At 45.8% G+C, this 13990-nt stretch overlaps 2 protein-coding genes across 11 annotated transcripts in view; one reads left to right on the forward strand and one right to left on the reverse strand.

The window, feature by feature from the left end:
- Positions 1–185: 185 nt before the first annotated feature.
- pdzk1ip1 (PDZK1 interacting protein 1) lies at positions 186–4249 on the forward strand. Of its 2 annotated transcripts, none has more exons than XM_017432581.3 (5): positions 186–340; positions 2055–2181; positions 2434–2514; positions 2920–2997; positions 3161–4249. In XM_017432581.3, the coding sequence occupies exons 1-5, from the start codon at positions 274–276 to the stop codon at positions 3231–3233; spliced, it is 426 nt and encodes a 141-aa protein (XP_017288070.1). In that variant the 5' UTR covers positions 186–273; the 3' UTR covers positions 3234–4249. The 2 variants fall into 2 exon arrangements, with proteins under 2 accessions (XP_017288070.1, XP_037837271.1); XM_037981343.1 differs by having other exon boundaries at positions 2437–2514.
- Positions 4250–5493: 1244 nt separating this feature from the next.
- The window catches only part of patj (PATJ crumbs cell polarity complex component), a 48906-nt gene continuing 40409 nt past the window's right edge, over positions 5494–13990 (reverse strand). For 7 of the 9 annotated variants that reach the window (XM_025009639.2, XM_025009640.2, XM_025009644.2 and 4 more), the window contains 16 exons: positions 13557–13662; positions 12979–13071; positions 12816–12911; positions 12210–12275; positions 11852–11927; positions 11105–11211; positions 10912–10995; positions 10140–10559; positions 9981–10067; positions 9685–9835; positions 9553–9590; positions 9134–9256; positions 8371–8475; positions 8152–8255; positions 7943–8066; positions 5494–7801 (listed from right to left, as the gene is read on the reverse strand). In XM_025009639.2, coding sequence (XP_024865407.1) covers positions 7655–7801; positions 7943–8066; positions 8152–8255; positions 8371–8475; positions 9134–9256; positions 9553–9590; positions 9685–9835; positions 9981–10067; positions 10140–10559; positions 10912–10995; positions 11105–11211; positions 11852–11927; positions 12210–12275; positions 12816–12911; positions 12979–13071; positions 13557–13662 — 1927 coding nt within the window. In that variant the 3' untranslated portion in view covers positions 5494–7654. The remainder of the gene's footprint in view (positions 7802–7942; positions 8067–8151; positions 8256–8370; positions 8476–9133; positions 9257–9552; positions 9591–9684; positions 9836–9980; positions 10068–10139; positions 10560–10911; positions 10996–11104; positions 11212–11851; positions 11928–12209; positions 12276–12815; positions 12912–12978; positions 13072–13556; positions 13663–13990) is intronic. The other 2 variants (XM_037981341.1, XM_037981340.1) reach the window with 2 other exon arrangements.

A 13990-nucleotide genomic window follows, 5' to 3' on the forward strand; every position in this document is an offset into this window, starting at 1 on the left:
AACCAGATGCAAACATTTGTTTCTGTAAATCTGGTGAGGCAGACAGAAACCGTTTCCATGACGACGATGCGAGAATCTGCTGAGGCGAATCTGGACCCTGATCAGGTCGTCTGTTCTGCAGAACTCTGAGGAACAGAAACAGAGGAGGGAGCTGCTGCTGCTCAGGCAGCAGATAAGAACAGTTACTGATTAACAGAACCGACCCACGGGTCCACCCAGATCACCTGGGACTCTCAGACGGAGCGGTTCTCTTTCACACCTGCTGCGTCCAAGATGGGAAAGGGGTCTGCTCAGACGTTCTGTTCGCTGCTGCTGATCGGAACCGTGACGGCTCAGACAGGTAGGTTCTGCTCTGATCCTCATTCAGTCATTTGTCATCCGGGTCCAGGTGAGCCGTCCAGGTGAGCCCAGTGGCAGCTGGACACCAGGACCAGAACCCCTGCGACCCTGAAGGGGAAAAATAAAAACTACAGGATTTTATTTTAAAGTGGAATCAGAGAAATAATCGATAAAGGATTTCAAACCGTCAGTTTGAACTGAAACTTGTTCTGATGTTTCCAACATGTTCTGGAGGACTGAAGGTTCCAGGAAGCAGCTTTTATTTCCTCCTCCTGCTCATCACATCAACATGTTGTAAAATGGCTCCGTTACCTCCTTTAAAGGGACAGTTCGGCTGTTTTCAGCCAGGGTTTCTGTTCTCTTTATTACATGTCAGGTTTGAAATAACAAGAAATGCAGAAGGTTCCAACATCAGCGTTCTTCTCTGCAGCCCAACAGGAATCTGAGCTGACAGAAACAGACTCTTATTCTGAAGGGTATCTGTGAGCTCTATTCTGAAACCCCAGGTCCAAACCTTGTCCTGTTCCTCTGAATCCTCCTGAACATCAAAGCTCTGATTAGAGACGACAGGTAGGATCTATGGGGGCAGCCATATGGAAGAAAAGCATGCTGGGTAAAATAGAAGATCTGCTGAGGCAGTAAATAAAAAATAAACTAAGTTTATGGTTTTTACCAGCAGAGCAGCTTTCTTCTAAGGAAGGGTGGTGCCTGATAAAGTTTTTATTATTAAAATTTATTACATGTCAGGTTTTCAGCTGATCGTCTTATCAGAGCTAAAATAAAAAGTTTTCACGCTTTTACTGCTGCCATAAATCAGTTACGTTTAACAGGAAGTAGCTTTTAATCCAACAGGCAACTTTCCACAAAGTAGAATCTATTTAATCTTTATTTTCTGAGCTCACAGATCTCCTTTCCAAAGGAGGCCTGAAGGTAGCCTAACATGCAGCTTTCAGGACTGTGGGAGGAACCCGGAGAACCTGGAGAAAACCTACACAGAACCCAGAACCAGAACCTTCCTACTGTGAGGCAGCAGTTCTGACAGCTAAAACATTGTGTTGCTAAAATATGTAAATAAGTCAACAAATAAATAAAAATATAAGTGACTGCATAAATATTCACCCCCTTTAAAGGGACTCCGCAAAAGGTTTTTAGAAGCACAAGTCGGGATGGATCCAAACAGAGTTCCAAGGTTCTGTTAAATCCATCATCAGAGAAGGAATATGGGACACGTGGAAATCTACCACGAGCAGGACGTCCTCATAGACTGAGGGACAGACAGGAAGGAGGACACTGAGATACACCAGGGAGCTGTCTGAAGAAGTCAGATGGGAGATACTGTAAATACAACAGCTGCTGGGTTCAGAACCACAGACTGGTCCTCAACCAAAGACTGGTCCTGATCCAGAGACCGGTCCTGATCCAGTCGGAGGTTTCAGGGAGAAGCTGTTGAGGGAAACTCTGAATAAATGTTGAGGACAGTTTGAGAAGTGAGGTCAATATTCTTATTTACCTCCTTCATCAGCGCCCCCTCCCCTCATAAAACTCAGACTGGTTCAGAACCAAACCAGTTGCCGGTTCTGAACGGGTCTCTGGTTCTGGTGGGAGGCTGAGTGGTTTTGGTTTTTGTTTTGATGTTTTTTAGGAAACATTTCAGACCCGATTCAGGTAAAGACCCAGTTTTTCTGACTCATGACCTTTGACCTCTGGTGTTGCAGCTCTGACCCCCAGCAGCGAGCGGCTGCTGCCTCAGTGGCTGACGGGACTCATCGCCGTCTCCAGCTTCCTCCTCCTCACCTTCATCGGCTTCGTGGTGAAGAGGATGTGGTGTGAGAAGTCCAGCAGGTCAGTCCATCTCCTTGCTCCTCCTCCTCCTCCTCCTCCTCTTCCTCCTCCTCCCCTTTAACACTGAAAAACAAATTAGTTTTTTCATCTGAACCGATCAGATCAATCAGCTGACTGATCATTGATGAGTTTCCAGTAGGAAGGTTAAACTTCCTGCTGCTGCAGGAAAACAGAAGCTGAACATTTAGCTTATTTCAGCTCAGACTGAAGCCGAAGCCTCTTTAGTGATGATCTGAATGGTTCTGTGTTCAGAAGGATTCCCAGTGTGGAGTCGGTGAGAGAAAACCAGTATGTGGAAAGAAACCCGTACGACACCAAGCTGGACGTCCTCCGGTAAAAACAGGAAGACACCAACAACACCATCAACACCAATGGCAAAAATAATGTCATAAATGGTTTAATTTGTAAAGATATTTTTATAAGAACTAAAACTCCATTCTTTAGCCGTTTTCTTTGTTTTGCTGACATGAATAAACTGAACACATTACAACAGGAAAACCACATCTTTTACAGACTGGCTTTTACTGGTATTTTTAAAATGTTCTTACAAATGATTTGACGCTATGAGACAGGTTTTTACTCTTTCACAAGATAAAAATGACACTGTAACAAAGTGGTTTGGAACCTGCAGCTGGTTTGAAGAATTGGGTCATAACATAACCTTTAACTACAGAAAGGATCTTCTGCAAACCAGATTAAACTTTTGTTTTGTTAACGGGACGTGTTGTGGCTCGACAGATCGAACAGCGTGGAGTCGAAGAAAGACAACCACTACGAGATGTGTGACGAGTACGAGACAAGTCTGGACGTCCTCAGGTAGGCAGAGAACAGAGAAACACAACCTTTCACTGAGATAAACCTTCAGGAAGAAATGATGAAGAGCTCCAACATCATCAGCTTCCTGCTCAACAGGAAGTCAGAAACCTAGAACCTTTCAGGCATTCTAACATGAATGTGTTTCTGTTTGTGTTCGACTCAGGAAACAAAGCAGAAGGAACATCTACGACAATACGATCACAGACCTCACGGAGGACAAATCTACGGCCATGTGACCCTCCTGCTGTGATCTGATTGGCTGTCAGCCTTCAGTCTCTTCCTGTTAATCCACAGAAATCCTCTTTGTGTTGAATCTGACTGATTTTTACCTTTAAACAGTAATAATCTGGTTGTTGTTTTCCTTCTTCACTCTGTTAACCCTGAGTCTTTGCATTCTGAGCTGATTAATATTTATCTTTCATAACTAGCTGCTGTGTTGGCTCTTATTACTCATTAATGAAACAACAACCCAGAATGAATATTTAAACTAAACAGCCTGAATCATCAAGAAACATCTGCTGGAGGAAAAATACCAGAAGAGCAGGGGTCACGGTTAATTTATGAGTCTGTAATTTATAGAGAAAACGTTCATGTGAGAGATGATCAGAGTTTTAGTCTCTCAGGGAACCAATCTGTTCCTGTTTCTGCTGCTGAATCCAGGAAAAACACCAAAGATCCAGAGTTTGACAGGAAACAGAATCTGAACTCTAACAGGCGGATTCAAAGGAGCATGAACTGAAGAAATCCAGAAAAAAACACCAGGTAGTGGTCCAGGTTGAGTCCAGGTTGAGTCAGAGTCCAAGTAGAGTCCAGTTAGAGTATAGGTGGAGTCCAGGTGGACTCCAGTTAGAGTCCGAGTCCAGTTATAGTCCAGTCCAGATGGAGTCCAGGTGGAGTCCAGGTGGAGTCTGAGTCCAGTTAGAGATCCGAGTCCAGCCTGAGTCCAGTTTGAGTGCAAGTCCAGTTAGAGTCATGGTAGAGTCTGAATTCAGGTGGATTCCAGGTCGTTTCCAAATGGAGTCCAGGTGGAATCGAGGTTGAGTCCAGTCAGAGTCTGAGTCCAGGTGAAGTTCAGGTGGACTCCGAGTCCAGGTAGAGTCCATGTAGAGTCTGAGTCCAGGTGGAGTCCAGATGGTGTCCAGGTCATTTCCAGTTGTATGAAAACTGTATGAATCTTTGAAAAATCTTTTTGGATTTTCTTCCAGTTGGTTTGTTGTTGATTTTTAAAAAAACTCTCACAAATAGTTTGAATTCTCTGATTATTTATTAATGATTCAGCTAAACAGCATCTGAATTTTCTCTACAAATGACATTTTCCAGAAAACACAGAACAACACGAAGACAGAGAGTAAAAACAAATCAAACTGCTGGATTCTGACAGAAGAATGAGGCACAAAAAGCTGATGAAGTGATGCTGAATAACAAATCAGAAAATAAATTACAACTCAGCTACAAAACATCAAGACAGTGATTCTAAATAAAGTCCTGATATGTTTCCAGACGGTCGTCCCTTTAAAGACTAAAAGCTGCTAATCTTTAACATCCTGATGAATCCTCCTGAAAATACATTTAGTCCAGTTTGAATTCAGGGAATAATCTGTTCTGAACCCTAAACCGTCAGAAGATGAAACCAGCTGAAAACTTCATTTTTTGTTTTGTGAAGATTTATATGTTTCTATGCTGTGAAACATTTGAGCTCCGTAACTGTTTTAGTGTTAAAAAGCTAACTAACAAAAGCTAACATGTTAGCTCAGGTGTGAAAGTTTAAATGATTTAATCAACCTTTAGTTTTCCTCAGCTGAGAGCTGACTGCTGGTGGCTGAACTTCATGTTTCTGTAAATAATTTAAATACAACATTTAATGGGAGGAAATGTTGAGGAAACGCACCAACAGGACCAGGACCAGAAAGGTCAAAGGTCAAACAGAGACACGTTCAGATCAGCATCCATGAGGCCTGAAGACGTGTTGAGAACCTTAGAAAACATCAACAATTTCATTTCTCAGCCGTTCTTCAAGAACACTGCAGGGATCTGAGCTGCGAGGTGATGGGGACTACTTCCCGAAACTAATCGCTGCTGATGTGAACTCAGCACGGTCGTTGCTTTGTTGGAGCAGATCTCTGCCTTATTTTCAGCTGTTTTTGTCTCTGAGTCAGTATTTGAACAAGGCGGTGTGGTTAATATTTACCACGTGCTAAAGTAAACAACAACAAATAAACATGGCAGCAAGTTTTTGTTTAACAACAAAGTGCTTTTGTAAAACTTAAAAGACATAAAAACAGGTTTAGTGGAGCAGAGAGTTCCCGACAGCCTCAATGTTCAAATATTGATTCAGACCCAAAAAACGACAAACCAGAAATCTGCTCAGACAAAACAAAGAAGCTGCTCGTTTGTTTCACCAGCTGCTGGCTCGTTAATATTTTGTTTAAAATAGTCATAAATTAACTAAGAAATAAAAAAAGTGTTGATTTTTTCTGATTTCCTTAAAGGTGCAGATGAAGTCTGACTGACCTTGGACCTTTCCAGTCACAGGCTCATGGGTGAAGGATTGTTGTGCATTAAGGAGACTATTTCTTTCTGATTTACTATTTTCAAGAGAAAATATTTGAGTTTGGCCTTCATTTATTTGTCAGTTTCAGTTGCATGAACGAAGGTTCGAGGACACCTGAAACGTTTCTGAATAAAAGTCAAACGGAAATGTTGACGAGAAGCTTCTGAGCTCCACCTCCATCACCTCAGTTTGTTCCTGATCTTCATCTTAAACCTTCAGATGTTTCGATCTGAATCTCCTAAAGTTTCTTTAGTCTGAAGCCATGAAGTTTCCATGGAAACAGTTTGCTTCACCTTTGACCCACAGCTAATTTCAATGTGACGCCGTTCTGTGGAACCAGAACGTTTCACATTAAGGACAAACTGAACCCAACAGAACCGCAGGACCTGATTAGCATTAGCACGGATGCTAACAGTTTTCCTTTAAGATTCAGCTTCCTGTGGAAGACGCCGTATCTGTTGCCGTGGTGACGGGCTCCTGAGACTTGTCTCCATGGAGACAAACACGATGGCAGAAAGGAAACGGACTCTGTGAATTCAATAAAAAATAAAAACTGATCAAAAGATGGCACCTTTTTAAATCCAGAACTAAACTCTGAACTGAAATCCAAAAACGTTTCGATTATTAAACACGTTTTCATTGTGAGGAAGAGGCTTTCCAGGGTTTCTCTGATAGTTCTGGTTCCTGTTGTTCAACAGGAGGAACCGGGCTCTGAACGGGTCAGGGGTACCCAGCATTGGTGTTTCAGAGTTCTTATTAGAACGTCTGAATGGAGAAAAAGAGCCTAAACTTCCTGAAACTTTCAGTAGAAAAGCCCCTACAAGCTGACCTTTTAAAGGTTCTGATGGCAGCAAGTCCTCCAGAACAGAACCCGGTGAAGAACCGAACCATTAGAGGCTTTAACAGCTGAGAAGACATTTTATCTCAACCAGATGAAAAGTTTCCTGGACCAAAGTTCCCTTTTTGTTCCGAATGTGTTCCAATCATTAGATCTGTTGGATTTTATAGAGTTTCCATCAGAACCCTCAGCCTGATAACAGAACCTCTCAGTGTGTGAGATCAACAGCATGCAGAACCACCTTTTGGACGGACTTCTCCCCATCAGACGCTTTGTGTTTGAAGGAAGAAGCAGTCAAACTAAAGATGTTCTTCACCAAACCCAACCTGTTCTAGAGGAGTTCTAAGAGTTAATGGGTCTGAGGTGGTTCTGTCTGAGGAACCTCTGGTTATGGATAGACAGAAACTGACTTTCTGTGTCTTAAAAGAACAGGAACTGATCCTGAAATCCACCTCATTAGGCAGGAAGAAACTGAAGAAGTCAGTTTGAGTCAAGTAAGAACAAAAAGAAAAACATTTTCACAGATAGAACCTCATATTGATGCTAAAGGTTCTGACGTTCTGGCAGAACCATAACTCGGTCTGATGTTATTAAAGGTTCTGAAGTTCTGGCAGAACCGTAACTCGGCCTGATGTCATTAAAGGTTCTGACGTTCTGGCAGAACCATAACTCGGTCTGTTGTTATTAAAGGTTCTGATGTTCTGGCAGAACCGTAACTCGGTCTGATGTCATTAAAGGTTCTGAAGTTCTGGCAGAACCGTAACTCGGTCTGATGTCATTAAAGGTTCTGAAGTTCTGGCAGAACCGTAACTCGGTCTGATGTCATTAAAGGTTCTGAAGTTCTGGCAGAACCATAACTTGGTCTGATGCGGACCATAAACAGATCTCCAGCTCGACCACTAGATGGCAGCATCAAGGAATCACGGTTCCTTTAAACATTTTTCCTGGGACGTCAGGTCGCCAGTGTCCGTCTGGACAAGGTTCTACAACCAGAACCTTTAAAGTGGAACAGCAGAACCTACTTTGAAATCTGAGATGGAGAAAGTGTGAGTGAAACATGGAGAAACCTAACTGAAAGGGTTAAAGTCAGGAAGACGAGAAGGAGACGACCTGGGGGCGTGGCTACCGTCAGGTGACACCTGCTGGGACTGGGCGTGTTTAACAGGTTTTTTGTATGTTGGGAAGCTCTGAGGCGATGATCCTGCTCCACCTGAGTCCCAGCAGGGTTCATGTGTTCATACGTGTGTCTGCATGCAGGCGTGTCCCTGTTAGGACAGGATGTCCAGCGTCACACTTCCTCTCTGTTTCTTCAGGATGGTGACGGCCTGTTCGTGAGTCGCCCCCTGCAGGCTCTCGCCATTCACTGCCAGGATCTGATCGCCTCGTTTCAGGCGGCCGTCCACCGCCGCCGCGCCCTGAAACACACACACACGTTTACTGAATGTGTGTTTGTCTTGTTCTGACCCGTCCACCGCCGCCACGCCCTGAAACACACAGAGCATGGTTCTGACTGCTTCTGATCTAGACCTATTCTAGGTCAGGGTTAGGGTTCTGACCTTACTGAAGACGGTCTTGATGTAGATGGGCAGGTCTCCATGTGGACTCCTGAATCCTCCGACAATGCTGAAGCCGAGGCCCTCTGAGCCCTTCTCCAGAGTGATGCTGTGGGGCCGCGGACCCCTGAGGATGAAGGGTCAGGGATCACAGGTCAGAGGTCAGGTTAGCTCCGCAGGTCATTACAAACGGTGTCGGTGTGTGTTCTCACTCTGGGTCGGCCGCGGTGTGTGTGTCGGTGCTGGACAGACCGGAGCTGCTGCTCAAACTCTCCACCTGAGAGGCGACGGCGCTGATGTTTGTGTCGGCCACAACCTGGACACACAAACACAAACCTGAGAGGAACGTGTGTGGAACGTGTGAGGAACACGTGGGGAACACGTTAAACACCTCCAAACTCACGTCATTATCTGACGTTTGAGTGGAGTACCTGCAGACTGATGTTTCCGTAGCTGTTCTTCAGCATGGTGACCACTTCACTGTGAGACAGACCGTCCACTGACTGACCATTGATGCTCACAATCCTGTCCCCGACCTGGAACCACAAACAGGCTTTACTAGAACCTGAACCTGCCTGGGGTTCCACAGAGTTGCTGTTCCAGTTTATTCTGTAAACACCTGACAGTAAGTTACCCAGAATCCTTTCCCTCCTCTCAGGAAAACTCCTACGTTCTGTTAGAACCCAGACGGTTCGACCCTTCAGCTGTCAGACTCCCGAATAAACGGAGGAACTATTTAATGTTGTTTAAATAAATGCTTTGATTTAAAACAGTAATGTGTTTCAGGTTGTTTTGTTTTTTCAGCTTTCTTGCAGTTCCTCAGTCTGAGGGTACTTCGTTCTCACTGCACTTAACGCAGGAGACAAACTGAAGTTTAATCTTTCTCATCTAGAACCAAAGATTTCACCTGTCGGAACCAACGTGACTCAGATCAGCCCAGAAATTTAACTTTGTTCTCTTCCTATTAATCTTAAAAATGAGCTGCTTCTGTTCTCCCTTCAGGCACGATTGTGGAACCTTTTTATACAAACATGACTCCACAGATGTTCCTCTTCCTTGTGGGTCAGAACCCTGCTGTTAAAAACTGAATCTAACACCAAAACACAAGCTGTTTAGTGCTGAATGTCTCAGCTTTAGAACAAGTCATCAGTTCCAGAGACAGAAACGGGTCAACAACGGTTCTGATTCCGTCACCTTCAGTCGGTGCGTCTTGGCGGCGACTCCGTTGGCCTGAATCATGGCGATGAAGATGGGGACATCGCCCAAAGGGCTCCCCCTCCCCCCTGCTATACTCACCCCGAGGGAGTCGCTGACACCCTGAGAGGGGGAGAGGTCAGAGGTCACCAACAGGACATTTTCACTGAAGCTAAAATAAACTTCAGACTTTCTATTGCCTCTCATCTTTAAAGAAAATAATTCGTCTGAAACAGTTTTAGACTTTCAGAAATTAGTTTGTGCTGAAAGTCATCAAGTCAAAGAAAAAGAAACTCAAAGCAACAAACTGAAAGAAACAAAGCTGCAGCTCCTCTACAAGCAGAGGTCAGAGGTCAGAGCACCTGCAGTCCAGTTACAGGGAATATTAACTCAAGCATGTGGGACTAAGAGGACTTTACCCTGATGATGTCCACAGTCCGAACATCAGTGCCCACACCTAGACACACACACACAGACACACACACACACACAGATCAGTGAACAGGTTCAGCAGGGAGCAGTCAGCCGTTCTGCTGCATCCTCGTCTCTACCTGAGCTGATTTCAGAGCAGGAAGTGATGTCACTGCTGGACTTGGTGTTGTTGTTGAGGGGCCGGTCTGAGGTCGGAGGGTCAGGGGAGGGTGGGGTCTGTGGGAGGGGCGGAGCCACAACACTCGAGCTGTTGCCGCTGATGTGACTCATCTGAAAGAAAACGTTTGTCTTCAGACTTTCCAACAACACGTGAACCATCAGAGGTTTGCAGGAAACAGAAACTGCAGTCCAGGGTTTGGTCTCCATGTGGATCTGAAACAGGTCTGAACCAGGTAGCAAAACCAGGACACCCCACCTGACTCTCCTGTGAGCTGTGTCTGGATGAGATCCAGGAAGCAGCTTTGAGTCGGCCGAGCTCCAACAGGACGGGACCGCGAGCGCACTGCAGGACAACAGAAACCCGTCAGAGGAAACGGATTAGACAGACCTGTCCATCGTGTCTGATCAGTCTTACCTTCAGGATGGCGGCCACAGTTTCCTGGGAGGCGTGTCTCGTGTCGTCTCCGTTCACCGACAGGATCTGATCTCCCTGCATCAGTCGGCCGTCCAGCTCAGCGGCACCCCCTCGGACCACCTCAGAGATGAACACCCCACTGCCGCTCCTGACCAACAGAAGAAGAAACCTTAGATCCTGCAAACGTTCGGGTTTGTGACTTCTGTTAGGTCTCCTTAAGGCGGACCTCTTCCCAACGATGCTGAAGCCCAGCCCCCTGCCACTCTTCTTCTGCAGTTCCACCTTAAACATGTCCAGGTTCTCCTCGTCTCTGTACTGCGCCTCGTCCCTCAGCACCGTCAGACGGACTTTTGCTGGCGTCTGACGCAGGGCGGCGATCGCCTCCTCGTGGGATGCTCCACGGAGGTCCACGCCGTTCACCTGGAGACACAAACAGGAAGTGTAAGCATCAGCCAACAGGCTGTGACTTTAGGTCGTAAATAAACTAAAATAAGCTAAAAAGCATCTGCACCAACTTCCTGCTGCAGCTGATAAATAAAACTGAAACAAACAATCTTCTTATTTCTACACTCTGTCCTCTTCCACCCAGTGTGTCTCTCTGCTGGAGGACTGATGGTGTCCTCTCAGAGGTCAGAGGTCAGAGGTAACAGGTGGGAATCACACCTTTACTTTCTTCAAACTGAACTGCAGCAGCAGCAGAACTGAAACCACCCCCAGTCCAGTCAGAATCATCAGAACCACCAGCAAAACTGAGTAAATCCATGAGAAGTACCTCCAGTATCTGGTCTCCAGCCCACAGACGTCCGTCTCGGGCTGCAGCTCCTTCTTCATAAACCTCATGGATCATAATGGCGTCCTGGGGGGACAGACCACAACATGATTGAGTTAGAACCGAGCCGAACCGGGCCGATGGTCAGTGATGAAGAACAGAACCAAACATGAAGCTGTGATCTCTTCAGAGGTACCAGCTGGGTGTCTCTTCCTCCCACGATGCTGAGCCCCAGTCCGGAGCGGCCCTTACAGATCTCCAGAACCGTCTCCTGCCCGGGAACCACGGCGCAGCAGGATGGATCTGAGGAAGAGGAGGAAGCTGCTGATGAAGGCTCCACATCGGCAGAAACTCTGACTGATTTTAGTTCAGATATTCAGTCTTAGCAAACAGGAAGTCCAACATCAAAGAACTTTATTCTTCCCCCAAGCGTGAACCTCTGATTCATTTAGTGGATTTGGAACCATTTTATTTTGTAGAATTTAGTTTATAATGACTTCAGCTTCATATGAACTTACTCTAACAAATTATACAAAATCTTTATGTTATTTTTAAGGTTTGATCAAAACTTTTCTCTTCACAGGATCATCTTTATCTAAAACTCTGGCATAAAAGGCGACGGGTGACAAGCATTCCTTCAAGGAATACCAGGCCTGGAACTTTAAAATGTTTTATTTAAACAAATATTATTAAAAAAATACTAAAACTGCTGTTTTCTTAAGTCGCCTGATTTCATTAAAGAAGCCTAAACCTGTTTTTGTGATTTTCACGTTGACCACTAGGTGGCAGTAACTGCTCTTAGTAACCTGGAAACTTTTACACCTCCTGTGGAGACTTTCACAATAAAAGCCCAGCCTCTGATTCTATCTCATCATCAGGTCCAGTCAGACCGGTGGTTTCTGTTCTGGCTCAGATTCTGAACTTCTAGGACCTCAGTGCATACCTCTGTTAGCAGTGTGAACGTCAGGACTGATCAGAGGAGACACCGCCATCGGTTTGGTGCTGTCGGACCTGCAGGACTGGACACAAAACCAGAACCAGAACAGATCAAACAAACTGATCATTTCAGGCTGATCCGACAGAACCGAGGGAGAAGAAGTGAAGGTTTTCTGTGAAACAATCCAGAATGTTATGAACCTGCAGGTTCTTAATCATCAGCCCACAGTCACTTTACACTTTTACTAACGACAGGGAACGCACTGCAGTTTGCTTTGCTGCTTTCTGTGAAACAAATAAAACGTTCTGGACGGGACTTTAGAATCTTTATTCTTTCAAGAAATAAAAACAAAGAAACTCTTTACCTGACGCTCCAGCGGAGCTCTTGGAGCCTGCAGCTCGGTTTCTGGAGACTCGACAGCTTTCAGCCTCTGAGGGAGGAAACAGAGCAGACAGGGTCAGGGAGGCGCAGACCCGACCCAATTCAGTCAGCAGAATCAGGTTTCTGGGGTATCAAGACTCATCATCATCATCAGCTGTGGCTGAGAACCAAGCAGCGCCAGGTCAGCACCGAGCAGCGCCAGGTTGGCAGTGTGACGCCGGGTCGGCGGCTCAGTGACCCCCCGGTGTTTGCAGCGCCGGAGGAGCAGCAAACTGACTCAGTGTGAAACAGAATTAACTGTGTAAAAGTTTAAAGAGGAAAAAGTTAATTTAATCTGTGAGCTTTTCCTGAAGGATCCAATCAGCTGCTGGTTCTGAGCGTGTTTCATCAGAACCAGCAGCTGCAGTGATTAGTTAAAGAACAGAAACATCTGGATGAGAACAGCTGCCTGCCGTTGCTCAGTCTGATCCACTTCATTGTTTAAACCAAGGAGGATCTGATCTGAGAGCTGTTTCAGCTTTAGTCTGCAGGCAAAGACGGGTTCTAATGGCTGGAAGCTAAAATCTGACCAAAGGTGTTTGGGTTCCACCTTTCTGAGCGGGTCGGCCTCCATCTGACTCCAGGTGGCACTGTCGCTGCTTCTGCTCCCGTCGTTTCGCTCGCCTTCGTCGCTCGTGGCCTCGTCCTGCAGAGCAGACCGCAGATCAGCTCTGAGTCCGAACTGACAGGTTCAGGTTCAGCTGCTCACTCACCGGAATGTCTGACAAGGGGTGGAGCCTCAGACTGTCCGGGGGGTGGGGTCTGTCGGAAGGGGCGGAGCCACCAAACAGGGCTGGAGACACACACTGACTCACACAGACAGATTTTACAGGATTATATTTATATCCTCACACAAAACAAACGACCCTTCAGACTGACGGGGCGGCCCTCTGATGGGCCCTGAGCCCTACATTGAAAAACAAACAGGTCAGAAGAGTTTGTAAAAGGATTTAAACAGACAAACCTGAGCACTGCAGTAAAGATTTTACACTCGTGTTAAACACGATTAGGCTCAGGATTAGTAGAAGGATTTGTTGAGAGAACAGTGCCCCCTGCTGACAAGAACCTGTTCTGACAGGAAATTTGATCAGATGGGTTTAGACTGTTCTGTGTTCTGTTTCTTTAAAAACCTTTCTGCTGATTAAAACCTCCATTCTTTATGTTTAGACTTAAAAACAAACGCTGTGGTTTGATTTGAAGAAGTTTTCTTATCATACATCAGGAGTTTAATTTCCAGCCAGTCGATGTGGGCGGGTTGTTTAAACTCAAAATGAGGTGGAGCTTAGAATACCTGTGAAGTGTGTGAGGTTACCTCAGGGCTGACGGGGCTCAGGGTGGGGGGAGGAGGGGGGCTGGTTAGTGGGGGAACAGCCATCTGGTTTATAGCGTCTTCATTCCTGCAGAGACAGGAAGCAGCAGACGATGAGAGACAGTTTGTCTTTGATTCTTCCTGAACCTGAGCAGAGAACCAGGTGAAACCCTCCCAGAACCTCCAGGTCTGAAGCTGGATCCACAATCTAACAAGAAAACCTTCAGAGTTCTCCCTGAACGTCCAACTAATCCACACCGGTCCTCCCAGTTCCCAAGTAACAGATGGGTTTTTAGCTCCTTCAGGAACCTTCAGACAGATTCTGATTCTCCTGATCCAGAACCCTCTGCTGTTCTACACCCAGACCCCTCTGCTGTTCTACACCCAGAACCCTCTGCTGTTCTACACCCAGACCC

Source organism: Kryptolebias marmoratus, linkage group LG18 (assembly GCF_001649575.2).
Source record: "Kryptolebias marmoratus isolate JLee-2015 linkage group LG18, ASM164957v2, whole genome shotgun sequence".
Lineage (NCBI taxonomy): Eukaryota > Metazoa > Chordata > Actinopteri > Cyprinodontiformes > Rivulidae > Kryptolebias > Kryptolebias marmoratus.